The following is a 17,751-nucleotide window of genomic DNA, read 5'->3' on the forward strand; positions in this document are numbered from 1 at the left end:
TGACAAGAGATTTCAACGCAAGATTGTGCGGATGTTGGATAAAGAACCTCGACTAACATCCAAACAAGTTCAAGCTGCCCTGCAGTCCGAGGCTACAACAGTGTCAACCCGTACTATCCGTCGGCGTCTGAATGAAAAGGGACTGTATGGTAGGAGACCCAGGAAGACCCCACTTCTTACCCCGAGACATAAAAAAGCCAGGCTGGAGTTTGCCAAAACTTACCTGAAAAAGCCTAAAACGTTTTGGAAGATTGTTCTCTGGTCAAATGAGACAAAAGTAGAGCTTTTTGGGCAAAGGCATCAACATAGAGTTTACAGGAGAAAAAAAGAGGCATTCAAAGAAAAGAACACGGTCCCTACAGTGAAAAACATGGCGGAGGTTCACTGATGTTTTGGGGTTGCTTTGCTGCCTCTGGCACTGGACTGCTTGACCGTGTGCATGGCATTATGAAGTCTGAAGACTACCAACAAATTTTGCAGCATAATGTAGGGCCCAGTGTGAGAAAACTGGGTCTCCCTCAGAGGTCATGGGTCTTCCAGCAGGACAATGACCCAAAACACACTTCAAAAAGCACTAGAAAATGGTTTGAGAAAAAGCACTGGAGACTGCTAAGGTGGCCAGCAAAGAGTCCAGACCTGAATCCCATAGAACACCTGTGGAGAGATCTAAAAATGGCAGTTTGGAGAAGGCACCCTTCAAATATCAGGGACCTGGAGCAGTTTGCCAAAGAAGAATGGTCTAAAATTCCAGCAGAGCATTGTAAGAAACTCATTGATGGTTACCGGAAGCGGTTGGTCGCAGTTATTTTGGCTAAAGGTTGTGCAACCAAGTATTAGGCTGAGGGTGCCAATACTTTTGTCTGACCCATTTTTGGAGTTTTGTGTGAAATGATCAATGTTTTGCTTTTTGCTTCATTCTCTTTTGTGTTTTTTCATTTAAGACAAATTAAATGAAGATAATAATACCAAAGAATTTGTGTTTGCAATCATTTTCATGAAGAAACTGAGTATTATCTGACAGAATTGCAGGGGTGTCAATACTTTTGGCCACAACTGTAATGTCATATCTAGTGTTCTCTGTTATCAGCGCCTCCTATCACACCCGTCTTTGCAGGGGAAGTGTCTGCATATCTGCACTATGAGTAGAACGCTTGTCCTTATTGTTCTGCCTTCCATCATTCTCTCATAGATCAATCTTCACTGACGCCTGCCTGGGTCCAGGGAACCTAAAAATGATAGAAATCGCCCAACAGGTAACGGAGAGAGAGTGGCGCAATCGCTGGCCGCAGTTGCCTAATATATTGGACTTTCCTGCCATCTTGTGGCCAGTTCTGATAATTACAACCATAAGTCCCTTATGCCATTACTTTCCAGCACGGGTGCGCAGTGAAGTTACCGGGGAGCGGAGGTGCAGTGATCGGATTGTGCTCTGACCCAAAAAAACTGGTGCGTCTTATTAATATGTCGTACTTGTTCCGTGTGATCGTTTTACTGCTTGGTTGCCGGAAACTGAACCTTTTCTCTGCCCCAAGGTTGAACTAAAGAAATCTTATCAGGAGGCTGGATTTGTGTTTTGTGCAATTGTTCCCTATTGCCCAGAAAATACGGGAAGAAGCAATGTGGCTCTAGCCATTAAAGGGTGAAACCTGGTTACATGGTTCTTTTTTTCTGGAAGAATACAGCAGAACATGGCGGATTGTACGAGATGTGACGTTGTGAGGGGCTTCTATAAAAAAAAAAAACCTTGTCGGTGAGGATAGTAAGACCGCGTGCACCTGTAATATGGTCACCCTGCGTTCCCAATGTTATATTTCCCTGGTGTCGGCACGGTCTTTGTGATTTTAAGCTTCTATTACTTTGAGCCTTCAGATATAAAAAAAACTGTGGTAGCTCATGATGTCCTACACTGCCCCACTGAACTCTCTTCTCCAGACTCTCCATGACAAATCCTGTGTCCTGCAGAACCCTGCTCAAAAACTCCTCGTCATAATGCGCCATACATTGCATCTGTTCCCCGGGTTTATACTGTAGGTCATTTCTGTTACCGAATAGAGCTATGTCCCCCCGGTCTTCAGCAGTGCCGCCATCTTTATCCGGTTATTCCGGAAGTCTTCATGGTCATTACTGATAACGTTAAGAGCCCAGATACACGGGAGACAGACCACGGGCCGCAGAGCATCGGGGCCACCAGCGGGTCCGCTGTGATGTCACAATCTAGTACCCCCTTTACTCGCACTCTTAGTTTTTCTTCTTTCTCTCTCCAACATTTGTTGGGTATCAAAAATGAAGCAAATTTATATTTAGGGAATTTATAAAAAGTCAAGAAACCAAGATGGTGGGAGCTTATGTGGTTTCCTATATCCCACTCCCCAAAATGCGCTGCATGCGGGGAAAATCAGGTGGGGGAGATCTTGGATAAGAGAGACCGAGGATGGTCTGTGCACAGTGCAAAATCTGGGCGACTCAGTGACCAAAAATGGCTCTCCATGCTAAAAATATGGCTGCTGCTGCACTGTGAGGAAGCCGATCAATGGCTGACACAGGAACAGATAAGCACACCATAAAAACACTAGGATCGCTCTCAGCCATGTATTGCTGGGCAGTCATGCCTCCCTCTCTGCAGCGGCTGGATGCTGACACCTCACTTCCCGCTGCTGTCAGATGCTGTCGCCTCCCTCCCCACTGTGGCCGGACGCTCATGCCTATTTCCCCTCAGTGGCTAGACACCAATGCTCTTCTCTCTGCAGGAGCCAGATGCTGGCGCCTCCCTCCCAAGATGTTGATGCCTTCCTGCCTCCCCTTGCTGGCCAGACACCAATCCACTTGGCAGACAGACGCTGACGCCTCCCTCGCTATGGCCATTTGCTGTCGCCTTTCTTACTGCTGCTGCCAGACGCTGTCGCCTCCCTGTCTCCACTCGGTGGCTGGACACAGATTCCCCTCTCCCATTTGTGGTCATACACTGACGCTTCCCTCCCCGCTGTGGCCATTTGTTGTCACCTGTCTTACTGCTGCTGCCAGACCCTGTCGCCTCCCTGTCTCCACTCAGTGGCTGGACACAGATGCCCCTTTCCCATTTGTGATCATACACTGACGCTTCCCTCCCCGCTGTGGCCATTTGTTGTCGCCTCTCTTACTGCTGCTGCCAGACGCTGTCGCCTCCCTGTCTCCACTCAGTGGCTGGACACAGATGCCCCTCTCCCATTTGTGGTCATACACGGACGCTTCCCTCCCCGCTGTGGCCATTTGTTGTCGCCTCTCTTACTGCTGCTGCCAGACGCTGTCGCCTCCCTGTCTCCACTCAGTGGCTGGACACAGATGCTCCTCTATCCCATTTGTGGTCATACACTGACGCTTCCCTCCCCGCTGTGGCCATTTGTTGTCGCCTCTCTTACTGCTGCTGCCAGACGCTGTCGCCTCCCTGTCTCCACTCAGTGGCTGGACACAGATGCCCCTCTCCCATTTGTGATCATACACTGACGCTTCCCTCCCCGCTGTGGCCATTTGTTGTCGCCTCTCTTACTGCTGCTGCCAGACGCTGTCGCCTCCCTGTCTCCACTCAGTGGCTGGACACAGATGCCCCTCTCCCATTTGTGGTCATACACGGACGCTTCCCTCCCCGCTGTGGCCATTTGTTGTCACCTGTCTTACTGCTGCTGCCAGACCCTGTCGCCTCCCTGTCTCCACTCAGTGGCTGGACACAGATGCCCCTCTCCCATTTGTGGTCATACACTGACGCTTCCCTCCCCGCTGTGGCCATTTGTTGTCGCCTCTCTTACTGCTGCTGCCAGACGCTGTCGCCTCCCTGTCTCCACTCAGTGGCTGGACACAGATGCCCCTCTCCCATTTGTGGTCATACACGGACGCTTCCCTCCCCGCTGTGGCCATTTGTTGTCACCTGTCTTACTGCTGCTGCCAGACCCTGTCGCCTCCCTGTCTCCACTCAGTGGCTGGACACAGATGCCCCTCTCCCATTTGTGGTCATACACGGACGCTTCCCTCCCCGCTGTGGCCATTTGTTGTCGCCTCTCTTACTGCTGCTGCCAGACGCTGTCGCCTCCCTGTCTCCACTCAGTGGCTGGACACAGATGCCCCTCTCCCATTTGTGGTCATACACGGACGCTTCCCTCCCCGCTGTGGCCATTTGTTGTCACCTCTCTTACTGCTGCTGCCAGACCCTGTCGCCTCCCTGTCTCCACTCAGTGGCTGGACACAGATGCCCCTCTCCCATTTGTGGTCATACACGGACGCTTCCCTCCCCGCTGTGGCCATTTGTTGTCGCCTCTCTTACTGCTGCTGCCAGACGCTGTCGCCTCCCTGTCTCCACTCAGTGGCTCGACACAGATGCCCCTCTCCCATTTGTGGTCATACACTGACGCTTCCCTCCCCGCTGTGGCCATTTGTTGTCGCCTCTCTTACTGCTGCTGCCAGACGCTGTCGCCTCCCTGTCTCCACTCAGTGGCTGGACACAGATGCCCCTCTCCCATTTGTGGTCATACACGGACGCTTCCCTCCCCGCTGTGGCCATTTGTTGTCACCTGTCTTACTGCTGCTGCCAGACCCTGTCGCCTCCCTGTCTCCACTCAGTGGCTGGACACAGATGCCCCTCTCCCATTTGTGGTCATACACGGACGCTTCCCTCCCCGCTGTGGCCATTTGTTGTCGCCTCTCTTACTGCTGCTGCCAGACCCTGTCGCCTCCCTGTCTCCACTCAGTGGCTGGACACAGATGCTCCTCTATCCCATTTGTGGTCATACACGGACGCTTCCCTCCCCGCTGTGGCCATTTGTTGTCACCTCTCACTGCTGCTGCCAGACGCTGTTGCTTCCCTGTCTCCACTCGGTGGCTGGACACAGATGCCCCTCTCCCATTTGTGGTCATACACTGACGCTTCCCTCCCCGCTGTGGCCAGATGCTGATGCCTCCCTGCCTCCCTCCCCGCAGCAGCTGGATGAAAATGCCTACCTCCCTTGGCGGAGACCTTTCTCTGACTGTTACACCATCTTTTTACCTTTTCCCATCTATGGAGCGGGTGTACTGTGAAGCATGAGACAAGTCCAGGGCCCCAGGCTCCTTATTCAGCCATTTCCTCAGCTCTGACTAATACTCTTTTATGAGTTCCACGACTGTGATCTAATCAAAATATTCACAGAAAATGAACAGCTTGTAGAGGCCGGGGTCCATGGTGAATTGTACTAAGATCTTTCCCTTAATGTGACATGTAAATGAAGATATCGGTGGTGAGTGGACAGTGTGATGTGACGGCAGTGGCTACACCGATACCGGCCTACACTACAGATTTAGTCTCCTGCCACCGGCCGGACCCCGCTGTTACATGCTGTAGTGTCCAGTGTTACATGTGACTCCGTGGAAAAACTTTGGAAAAATTGTCGTATTACTGTGTAATTATCATAGTAATAAAGATGCTTAGACGCCTTTGCTGCCTGCACACAGACACAAGTTCTGACTAGCAGCCTTGGCGGAGGAGAAGCGGGACCCAGCAGGAATTTTCGGCATTATCGAAACCAGTAAGGAAAGGGTGAATGATACTTGCCAATTGGGGTGATGTTCACAGAGTCTCTGAAGACTGCAGCGCAGTTGTTATCAATTCACTGACACTTGCAGCACTTTGGAACTTACAACATTCTGTTGGCAATCACTTCAGCAGCACTTCCTTCACATAGCACAATCATTTTTTAGATCCTTCACTGTGCAGCTCACACTTGCGGTACTTATCATGGCCCTTCCTCACGATCACCTCTCTATGGTATCCGTGCCCCACAATAGCTCTTCTGGCAATTTCTGCCCTCCAGCGCTCTAATACCACAATTTCCTACTGTCTTTGATGTGGCACTCCACTGCAGACTCCCAGCATCTCTCAGACGACTGGTATTGCAATCCTCCCTTCTTTGGTAAATTGCCTTTGCATGGTGGCTACTGGTCACCAGTTGTTATATACATTCTTCATCCAGTGCTGAACAGTACGGTGCACAGTGGAGGGTTCAGGTGCTCAAAGTTTGACATGTAATATGGTGATATGTACCAGGGCGATTTATCAATCTCCAGGACGTTCTTTGAATGATGTAACGACTTAAAGGGATATTCCGTATGCAGGAGCTAAATAAAAAAAAATTGTGCAGTGGAAACTTCTACAGTTTTCTAATATTCTCTGTACGGTTTTCAATATTTAAGGTTTTGGCCATCTGGAGGAGTTCAATGGATAAAACTCTGTGCTGGTCAGATAATGGATGCGCAGATACATGGCTCAATGCCAGCAGGAGCGTTGTACCGTGTAACCGAGCCCTGCAGCTGTGCATCCATCACGACTGGCACAGAGTTTTATTCTTTACTATAAGAGTCCTCTCCTCTCTATGGTAAGTAAGTAAGTAAATAAACAAATGTCTGGATAACGCCATGTTCTAAGAGTTTAGGAAGGTCCACAAAGCTTCTGGACATAGATTGGACTTTGACAAGTCGGCCTCCTATATCCTGCACTAATTAGCAGCTTCTACTGCTCCTGACTGCAGCTTTCTCTGAGTGTCATTGTCAGAACAGTCATTCACACAGGTACATAAATACTAATGTCACAATGACAGTGTTCGTGAAGCAGAGCTGGGCTATATTCAGGGGTGCCAGAAGTGACAAGGCTGAGATGCTCCTATTGATAATTGCTCATGACTGCTGAGATGGCCATTTCATTTTGTGGATGATGGGCTCAGAAATTAGGCGATGTTCACGTCAAGCTAGTGGTTTTCACTTAGGAGTTTATTTGGCATACAAGCTATCAACCGCACTAAATGTATCCATAGAGTGATATAACATGAAGTTCAAGGACCCAATACAAAATCTCCAACACGGCCCCTAACAATAATGGCCCTGTAATAGTATTGGTCTCATATGGCCTTAAAGGACCATTTGGACCCCTGGGGCTCCAGGGCCTGCTTGAGACTACAACCCCTGAATCAACCGTAGTTACATCCCTGCCTAGGGATCCACTCCAAGCAGAGGCCAAGAAGGATGGACTTTTGTCCCATTTTTTTCTGGTTTACTTTATTCTGTTACAAAGATAAAGGCAAACATGACTCAATAGCTCTGCATTCACATTTATTTTTAGGATTCGTTCACACCTTCCGTATTTTACATAAGTATTTGTAAACAAAAACCAGGAGTATAAAGTATAATGCAGCCTCAGTATAATGCAGCACCCTCATAGTTTAATGCAGCCTCTATAGAGTATAATGCAGCCACTCCTTAGAATATAATACACTCCCCTTGAGAAAGCACATTGGCGAAAGGCGCATTGGGGAGATTTTGCGGTGGTGTCTGAGACTTGTCTGGTTACATCATGGGTGAGCACTGAGCTGTTTTTATCTTTATATGGGTGGCCCCTGCGATCGATCCTTTCACTATAATGAAGGAGAAAGTCCTTGAAACGGTTAAACTAATTACAGGATGATTGGCTGATCTATAGTGGTCAATGTGAACCCATTACCCTACATGATTTCTTTCTTTTTGCCTTATCACCACTGCTCTCTTTTTTGCTTGGCATATCATCGTTATGAAAACCTCATGCATATGTCCTTTTTTTGTTTGTGATGTCTCTTAAATATATGTTCAATAAACTTTATTTTTATTCTCGATTAATAGTGGTTTATGGATACTCTGTATCCATCTTTAGGTGATATGATTTAATCCACTATAAATATATCTACATGTATTAATGGAGAGACAAGTACAGATATGTCTCTAGCCAGCACTATTGTCTTTCTATGCTTCATGAATTTTTGTCTTTCCATAGAGTATAACGCAGCCACCATGTGCAATGCGACTTCCCATAGAGTATAATGCAACCTCAGTGTAATGTCGCTCCATAAAGTAAAATGAAGCCTCAGTATAACGCTGCCCCCCCAATAGAGTATAGTGCGGTCCCCATAAAGAATAATACAGCCTCATAATACACTCCCCATAAACCTCCTTATAATATAATGCACACTGTCAGGAAATTGAGTTATTTCCTAAATACCCTAAGTATACATCCAGAGCTGCCTGTGTCCTCTCCTTGGTTTGTGAAAGGCAAGCTCACAAGTGATTCCCCCTTGCAGCTGCAGACCTCCCCTTGTCTGTGATATCCTGGTCACTCCCCCCCCCCTCCCTTTCTGTCTACACTGAGTAATTCTATCCACTCCCTCCCCATCCTTGCAGCACTTTTGTTGCTATGGCCAGCTCAGAGCAGATTCTCCCGCCAATGAGTTAAAACTTCCTTTGTTTATGCAAACTTGAATTGTATAACACACATTAATCAGAGACAGGAAAAATATATTGCCAGAATCTGTAGAATTAAAGCTATGCAGCGTTTTTCAGATGGTACTCTCATCAGAAACCGGGGAAATAGTTTCTGCCACTCCGTAGCCCACAGACATATATTTGGTATCGAATGAAAGGTAAATTCGCAGGGGAAAATAAAATGCCCCTGCCTTCACCCTGTGAGCTTTCCAGCCGAAGCTAGGGCGAGGAGAAGCTTTTACTAACTTCTCAAAATGGGAGGTCCTCCCGCGAATAGCCCATATGGGAGGTCAACAAAGGTGGGAGTTCCTAAGTTTATGGCCCAAAACCATAAAACGGACGACCATTTTGGAGAGTGTCCAGAACCTCGGGGAAGAGAAAACCATCCATGCTGTAGACTCAATCTATTCTTTGGGTACCCCCCCTCCCCTCATTGACACGTCATACCAGTGACTGAGATGTAGTAAGTCTCTTATTTTAATCCATTTTATTTGTAACTGTTGTACATACTGTATTTTGTCTCCTTTTGTAATATCTTTCGTACTTTTGTAAACACTGCTTATATTTTCTGGAGTAAACTTATAAATTTACTAGTTTCGTTATCCTTGCTCTATGTTCGAACCGTCACGCACTCTGTGCCAAAACACATTACCTCTGGGTTGGTTCCAGACCCGATATAAGCTTTAGTATCCAACGAGGAACTGGTGGCAGCATAGCTTCCCTGGTGGTATTGGGAAACCCTGGCAGTGACGGATCGGAGGTTTATGTGTGTATTTCCTGCCTGAGACTGATGATATACATACCGCCCTCACTGTAGAGTGCCCGATAGCTAGTATGCGACCAGGCAGCCTACTTAACCTAGGTGCAGTTCCCTGACTGACCTGAGGGTAAGGGGGTGCCAGAGAGCTGAAAGTTCCTATCCAGAATGAAAGTGTAAACATAAATTTTGGAGATTCATATATCACCTGACCATATATATAATAATTCCTGACAACTGGGGGCAACCCTTCCCCCCCATATCCCTGACACACCATAGTCTTCCATATAATATAATACATTTCCCATAGTCCTCCGTATAGTATAATAACCCTCCATAGTCCTCTGTATAGGATAATGCAGCCTCCATAGTCCTCCGTATAGTATAATGCAGCCTCCATCGTCCTCCGTACAGTATAATGCACTCTATAGTCCTCCGTATTGTATAATGCACCCTCCAGATTCCTCAGTATAGGATAATGCACAGCCCATAGTTGTCAATATAGTATAATGCTCTCATAGTCCTCCATATTGTATAATGCACTCTCCATACTTCTCTATATAGTACAATACACTCCCCATAGTCTTCCATACAGTATAATGCACCTCACATAGAGCATAATGCAGCCCTGTAGAGTACAATGCATCCTCATAATGTACAATGCAGCCGCATAGAATATCATGCAGCTTCAGTATAATGCAGCTTATATAGAGTATAATGCAGCCCCATAGAGAATGATGTAGTCTCAGCCCCATAAAGTATACGGGGTGTAGACCACCACAATGTACTCACTTATTAAATAATAAAAATACAGTATTCACCTCTTCCCCTCTGCTGTGGTCTCTGAATCGCATCTCCTTAGCAGCATGGAGCACAATGAAGTAACATCGCGCCCTCAGCCTCAGACGCAGATGGGGAATGATGAGAGAGGGAGCGTCATCTGACTCTCTTCCATCATTGCTTTCAACTGTATCGACATCTATGATGGTGATACAGTTGAATGTGGTGCTAGCACTGAGCCCGCCGACTCGCGGACCCCATAGCGGCTGCATGCTGTGCTGCTATTAGCAACACGCCATTGACTGGGGGAGGTGACTGCCCCTAACGCCGGCCTTGACGTACAGTTACATAATAGAAAACAGCAGAATTGCTGTCTTTTTCTACATCCTACCTCACAAACGTGGGGAATAAAAAGCGATTTAAAAGAAAAAAAAAAGTCCTACATGTCCCCCCCCCCAAACTACTCTACTAAATCCCCTCTGGCTCCGTGGCCGATGGTTCTGGGTCCCTGATGGTTATTATTCACTTTGCCGCTAAAACATAAGGTACTAAGAGTGGTGGAGACTCCTGGAGGGAGATTTATCATTCCATGCTAATTGTTTTTACATTTGGTCACACACACCATTTTTGCTGTGGATTGATCTACAGTGTTGGCAGAAAATATTCTGCTTTTTCAACCTCTATCTTATATAACCCTTCCACCTACAATAGTCACAGACACATTCCGAGCCTTTTGGATAAATAAGCCACAGCACCCCTGTTTATTAACATATTTACATACAAAAATGAACATATCACTATAACTTACAAATAAGGAATGGGGTCTATGGAAGCCGTGCACCAGCTTTGTTGCGCCATCAGCCGCACCAGTTCGAGGACCCTCCTGCTTCTGCCCTCAACCACACCACACCGGTTCGAGGACCCTACTGAATGGTGACACCAATTAAATTGGCCCACTGAGACCTTATTTAAATTATACTCTGAACACCAAATGAAGCAAAATAGGGGAGGGGGTAAGTAACTGCTTCACCAAAACAGGCCCCCTACCCCCCCCCCTTCTTGCTACCATCACCTGGTTCTGCACAGACCCGTTCCCGCCACGACAGACATGCATGACACCTTATGCATGAATGTCCCTCCACACCTTAAAAGCCTTCTCTAAACCCTCTCTCAAACCCAGTGCTCAGATATCTATACCGATAGGTGTCAAATGCACCCCATCCCAATGTAAATTCTCCCTGGATGGCACTTCTATATAGCAATGCCGCACTACCACCGCCCCATTCCTAGCCAAAAAAAGCGACACCTCCCAATTCACCTTAATCCGGGCATTATTTATGCAATCCATTGAAAGACCATATTTCCATGCCATTCGAGCTACAATATTGGCCCAAACAATGACTATCCGAGTGAGCAGCCATGAGCTGCAAGCAGTCAAACTTAATGTCCCGAACCAAATCCCTGGAAGTGCGGACCCCCAAATCATTACCCCCCTGTGTGAATCAGCTAAACATCAGGGGGTCTATCCAAACCCACATGAAAATAAAATTCTGGAACCAACATGGACCATAGCATTCCACTAATCCCAATCCTCCTGACCGTCACCTCATTCTGTCTTGACCCAAGCTGCCGGCCGGCCGGTCTGATGTCAGCCCGTAAAGCTCCCCACGCCATGTATGAGTGTTCTAACACCCACACCAACAGCGGACCATCTGCAAAAGAAAACATCCAAAATTGTAACTTGCAAGCCCCCTTTGCCACTGTTAAATATCCAGCATTCCTGTACGGACATATGACGCAAAACGTAACCACTCCCATCTCCCAATCTTGCGCACCGCCACGGAACTGAGGCTACTTCCAGACTAGCGTACTGAGGAGCAGGGCCGCCGCTAAGCCCCGCCTCCCGGCCGCGCCTCCTCCGGTCGGCTCCTCCAATGATCGCATGATGCTGCATGCGACCGACGTACCATATATTTAGCGTTGGGTACGCTGGCCGTGAGCTGACATGATTTTGCCGGCGCTTGCGCCCTTTTGGCGCTGCGCCGAGCGCATAAAAATGCAACAGAGTGCGTTTTAGTGCACTCGGCGCAGCGCCAAAAGGGCGCAAGCGCCGGAAAAATGCCAGCGCACGGCCAGCGTACCCAACGCTAAATATAGGGTACGCCGATCGCATGCAGCGTCATGCGATTATAAGAGGAGCTGACCGGAGGAGGCGCAGCCGGGGGCTTAGTGGCGGTCCTGCGCTGCGCCTCAGTACGCTAGTCTGAAAGTAGCCTAAGGCCCCACCTGGCGACTTCCGTCGCTGCCCCTATACGAAACGAATGGGACCCGAATTTAGCAACATCCATGCCAATCGAATCTAAGCACCTCCTGAATATGGCTATAAACTGGAATTTAGGCAAAGCCGAGCCATTCTGTTGAATCCACAAAGAACCCCCGGCACTGCCTCTTACCAGCAAAAATTCAGACATTCTATATACCGGGCACTCCATTAATCCTTCCACCGCCCACAGTTCCACTATACAACCCTTGCTATAGATATCTTTCTTTGCCCTCCGAAGTATACAACGGATAACCCCTGGTTCACATACCACATCATGGAATTGCAAACCCCCTTGATGACAATAATTCTTACTCACTAATTCGCTTATTTGAAACATGCCAAAGAAAGCTAAACTAAAAGCCGTCTGAAACAACGTCTCATATTTAGACCGACACACATTCTCCAACGCTGCTAACAGTCTACCCAACATATGAAAGGAGATCGGATGCCGCCCTTCTTTTCCTGTACCTTTAATGCTTGTATCACGAAAGCCTTGGCAACGTCTTCCACACCAGACAATTTGAACAAAATGCCAATGCTGCCATTCGACCATTCAACACAGACATCCCTTCCTCACTTGACCTGCCGATCATGTATAACAACACATCCACTCTAGCTTCATCTGACTGACATCCCTCTCAACTCGACTCCAATCTATACCAAAAGTCCCACACGAATTATAACGATGCCATGTTCCAGGAGCCACCGATGCCGCAATCAACCTCATTGCTGATCCCATAGCAGATTCCATTAGCTCACCGGCCATTGTGTACGTGCTGCTCCGACTCCAGCTTAGGAAACAGACCCCACTGAAAGCGAGAAATTGCATCAGCAATGGAATTTTTTACTTCTGGGACATGCTTCACCCCCAACCATACATTCAAATGCAAGCATCGAAGTACCAAATGATGCATCAAATTCACCACAGGAGGAGAATGAGCTGACAAGCGATTAATACTCTGCACAACGCTCATGTTATCACACAAAAACCTCACCACCTTGTTTTGCAAAGTCTCCCCCCCACACTTCCACAATGAGGAATAGCTCTAAAGGTACTGTCATACTTAGCGATATCGCTAGCAATATCGCTATAACTTGTGACGTTATAGCGATATTGCTAGCGATATCGCTGTGTGTGATACTTGCCTACGACCCGCTCCCCCGCTGGTTATCGCTGATCACGCGAGAACGTCCAGGACTGTTTCTCATCGTCAGCTTCCTGCGGCGCTTCCTGTGGAGAGACGATCGTGGAGCCGGGCGGGAGGACGTCAGGATCGCCTAGTGTGACAGGTAAGTAGCGACCCCCAACCGCTACGATGTCGCTGGTGAGATCTGCCTGTGTGGCAGCTCACTAGCGACCACTTAGCGATGCACCAGCGATCCTGACCGCGTCATATCGCTGGTTGGGATTGCCGGTGCATCGCTAAGTGTGACAGTACCCTTAGACTACTAAATTGTTTGTCAGCCCATTCACTCTCCACTTGTCTGGCCACTTCCCAGCCAACCATTTGCCTTGAAAATAGGCTCCAAATCCAAAAGATCCTGCTGCATCCGTAACCTACTCCAAGTCAATATTGTCAACCACCTCATCTATCCACACCAATCTTCCGTTATAACTGCCCAACTGCTCCCACATGTGTAAATCCACTTTCTGCCCTACATTCAACCGCATAAAATGCCGTGGGCGATTCTATGTCCATCTTGGCCAACAGTGCACCATGACCACACCGCCTTACCCACTCCACCGCTTTATCGAACGACACCGAGACCAACTCTGGATCAATGCCATTATTGACCGACTCCTCCTCTGGGTATGATAAATGGTGTATCAACCCCGATAATTATTTGGTTCCTTCTTTGGGACCAAACCCAACGGAGAAATCTTTAAACGCGGTAATGGTAATTCCCGAAACAGACCGGCCATCCTGCCAAACTCCAATTCTTTACCCGATTTTTGCCCAACTCCGGTTGCTCCATAGCAGACCTCAAATTCCGAACCAAAAACGATACTTCCGTCACAACTGAAGGGATCTTGAAACCAAAACGAAAACCCTCCTTCAACAAACATGCCGCCTTCCTATCAGGGTAATTATATACTGCTCCATCCGCTCTACCCTCACCGGAGTCGTCCCTCTTACCCGCAGCTTCCCCAGGCTTTCCCTTTCCTCTCTTAAAAAAACACTTTGTGAAGCTGTGGTGTCCTCCGCAACCAGAACATTCATTCTTAAACCTACAGGACGTAAAAGTACATTCCTTCTCATTAAAGCGCCAACACAAACTCTTCTTTGCTCCCTCTGGTGGTGCCCCTGAACTAGCGGTCACCCCGGCGGCCCCAAGAAAGGAAAATGACGCTTTTGGTCCCGACAGTAAAAGCATCCATAAACTTATGTCCTTATAATCCCACCGCAAAGTCAGACAAACCGCATTCCTTTGCCTAAACTGTTTGTCGTACCTCAACCAATCAATCCCACCATACATACGACATGCCTCCCTGATGCTATCCAGATAGCAAAATAGAGAAGAACACTTTACCTAGGCCTTTTCCCCATCACACTAGCCAACATAGTGAATGCCTGCAGACATTTGGCAAAAGCTCGTGGAATCAACCGATACCTAGGCCTTTCCTCTTCTTTTTTACTCTCCGTCAACTTCACCCTGTGCAAATTAAACTTCTCCAAAGGCAAAAGTGAAAAAATCTCCACATATTCATCCTTCCATATCTTCTATTTCACCTCCGGTTTTAAATGTGCACCCAACGGCGCATCAAAACACACATATACTTCCCCACAAGCCTTATCATCCAGTCTCACTCATCCCAGTGTCAATACTCCCCCCACTATCCGATTTGGTTGGCCCCCTTAAGCGGGGCCCCACCCTGAGTATCACGTGCCACCCCTACCGAGGCTGAAACCACCACAGTCGTTTGCGCCATGTGCGCCCACCCTCTTGCCACACCGCAGCTGTGGAAGACCTAGCCACGCCCATCAATTCACACATCTTTCCCAACAACTGCGACACCTCGCTACCTGCTGACCCCTCAGGCACAACCTGCCGCACGCCACCCACATCACAACCACTTGCTGCATTACAGTGACCACAATGCCTACTGAGCCGACTTCGAGTCCCCCTCGGAATGGCCGCTGCCTATCTCCCCCCCGCTGGCCCTCCTCCGATTCTTCTCTCGTAGATGCCAGGCCCTCCTCAGACTCTACCGGCGATGCCCCAACAACCAAGGACCCCTCGGCCCTTGTTGCGTTAGTGTTACGAATATCCATAGTCCCTGTGGTGGTGGAAGGCACTTCAGCTGCACGTCTGCAGCCAGCAATCCTCCGAATGCCTTCATCCTCCCCTTCTGATCAGTTGTCCTTTGGACCTATAGCTAGTCTGCTTATTGTTCTTTTGTGGGCCCTGCGTAGTGCAGCAGGTCCCCCCCCCATCAGTCTTTTCTCCATTCCCAGGGCAAGTCCCCACGCTCCGTCCTCCCAATTAGGCAGAGCGCTGGACTGTCCGCTCAGGTCCTCGCTGCCCAGATACTCCAGCTGTTGAGGGAGCTTTTGAGGGAGGGCTAAATTAACCCTTCAAGGTTGACCAAGTGATTTCCAAATTAATTCACAGGATGTTGCTAGCAACGGGGAATGACCACACGGAGATGTGTCTCTGTATGGGAGGATCAAGGCAGATCACTAAGCCCGTTTATTTTGTCACCTCTTTTTATAGTATTTTGCTTAATTATGCAAAGTACATAGCTACCAATAACATCGTCGTGACACATTCACTTTTATAAACCAATAGTATTGCAAGAAAATCGGAATATGTCCCTAGCTGCGTGACGTAGAAAATAGAACAATAGCACATTCTTCAGGGTCTCATATCTTGTACAAGCTGGAACAGTCTGGTTTTCATAACAACCGTGAACTTTCATCTAGTTAAGTTACAAAATTTAACTTGTAAACAACAAAATGGCGTCGCAAGCACAAAAATGGAGTCTGGAGAGCAAGATGTCCCGTACATCTGAATACTGTACTTCACACAGCCTCTTCCCTGTTCCTCCTCCTGGTGCCCCGTGACCTCGTCTCTGTATGATGCCGGTGCCTCCATGCCGGAAGACGACATCACCTCCCGACTCCTACGCATGCTTACAATCGTAGCAGACTTCTGGCATGGATTCAAGGCCTCCTGCGTCTCCCACCTGCTCGCATCCCGACTCGGATGGTCCTTGGATTGGCTCCCCGCCTTTCGCCGCACCCTGGATGGTAGTTCAGGGCTCACTTTTTCAGGAGGGTGCATACTCATAGGGTGTTTTGGGGGCATCGGGTCCACAGCTAACCCATTGCTGCGGCCACTCAGCCGCAACTGCTCCTGCAGCCATGCTGTGCTCTTTGTCGCTGCCAGCTTCGTAAAGTCCTGGAATAGAGTCTCTAGCACGATATTGTGTCCCTGACTCTGATGAACTAACAGACTGTCCCTGCCTCTTCCAATCCCCCCTTATATACCTTGTCCCCTTAACCAATCAAATGGCTCCATTCACACCCCCTTTTACTAACTCCCACCATAATTTGAACTGAAACCCCTCCTACCTTCCCTTATTAGCTTAGGAGAAGGAATTTTTTTTCCCTATGGAGAAAATTGGCTTCTACTCTGTGGGTTTTTTGCCTTCCCCAGGATCAACAATGCAGAACAGCTACACTAAAAATAGGCTGAACTAGATGGACATAAGGTCTTCCTTCAGCCTTTAAAACTATGTTACTAAACTATGTTACTAAACTATGTATTCCACCATTTTAGATCCTATCCCTCCCCCCTAAAACTCCATTTTAGTTTGCTTCTGCTTAATCCCGGCATACATCCTGGTCATGAGGCCATTCCCTCTACAGCCTGTTGCTTGCAATACGGGCCCACTTTTCACTTTTTTTTTTTTTTTGTTCCATTCATTTGAATAGGCAAAAAAAGCGGCAGAAATGCTGAAAGACAACATGCAACAAGTTTTTTAAAAATAAGGGTCTTCTGGCTGGTGTCCGTGTGTGGCCGCTGTTTATGTCTGGCTGCTGTACTGGGACAGTTTGTAATAGTATAGTAGACTGCACTATTCCATCCAATTGGATATTAAGCCTTGTTCACACTGCGCTTCTGCAGTGCGTCCGGGGGGGCTCTGCCCGAATCCCCGTAAAATAGGATTCATGTAAATCCCCCACGGGACCACAGACAGCACTGACACAAGCAGAGGTCAAATGATGTTTTTTTCTGAAATTGACTGATTTATTTTCTTAGCGTATGTGCACACGGTCAGGAATTGGCAGCGCTTTGGACGTAGCACATGTCCGCTGCTGACCGCAGGTAAATCCTCTGTGATCACTGAACACAGTGGAATCACTACATCCAATACATTGTATGGGTGAAATTTATCACGTCTCCACAAGAGAAATTGACATGCTGCGGTCTGGAAGGGCGCTCCACTGCAGGTGATCCGCAGGCACCACTGCACACATAGTGGACATGGGATATTTTGAGATCTCATCCACTATGCTGTAACATCTGGACACTACACAAGTACGCAGAGTCAAGCCTGCAGCGATTGCTGATCGCGTGCACATACCCTAAGAGTGTTTTT

The 17,751-nt window shown here is 48.1% G+C and overlaps 1 protein-coding gene across 1 annotated transcript in view; it reads left to right on the plus strand.

The window, feature by feature from the left end:
• LOC141097604 (uncharacterized) overlaps positions 1 to 8,873 on the plus strand; it is a 59,134-nt gene extending 50,261 nt beyond the window's left edge. Inside the window, exons 21-23 of the mRNA XM_073584858.1 lie at positions 1,190 to 1,253; positions 1,375 to 1,446; positions 1,533 to 8,873. Coding sequence (XP_073440959.1) covers positions 1,190 to 1,253; positions 1,375 to 1,446; positions 1,533 to 1,643 — 247 coding nt within the window. The 3' untranslated portion in view covers positions 1,644 to 8,873. The remainder of the gene's footprint in view (positions 1 to 1,189; positions 1,254 to 1,374; positions 1,447 to 1,532) is intronic.
• Positions 8,874 to 17,751: the final 8,878 nt, after the last annotated feature.

Source organism: Dendrobates tinctorius, unplaced genomic scaffold (genome assembly GCF_039654945.1).
Source record: "Dendrobates tinctorius isolate UK_male_01 unplaced genomic scaffold, ASM3965494v1 ptg000086l, whole genome shotgun sequence".
In the NCBI taxonomy this organism is placed as follows: Eukaryota; Metazoa; Chordata; class Amphibia; order Anura; family Dendrobatidae; genus Dendrobates; species Dendrobates tinctorius.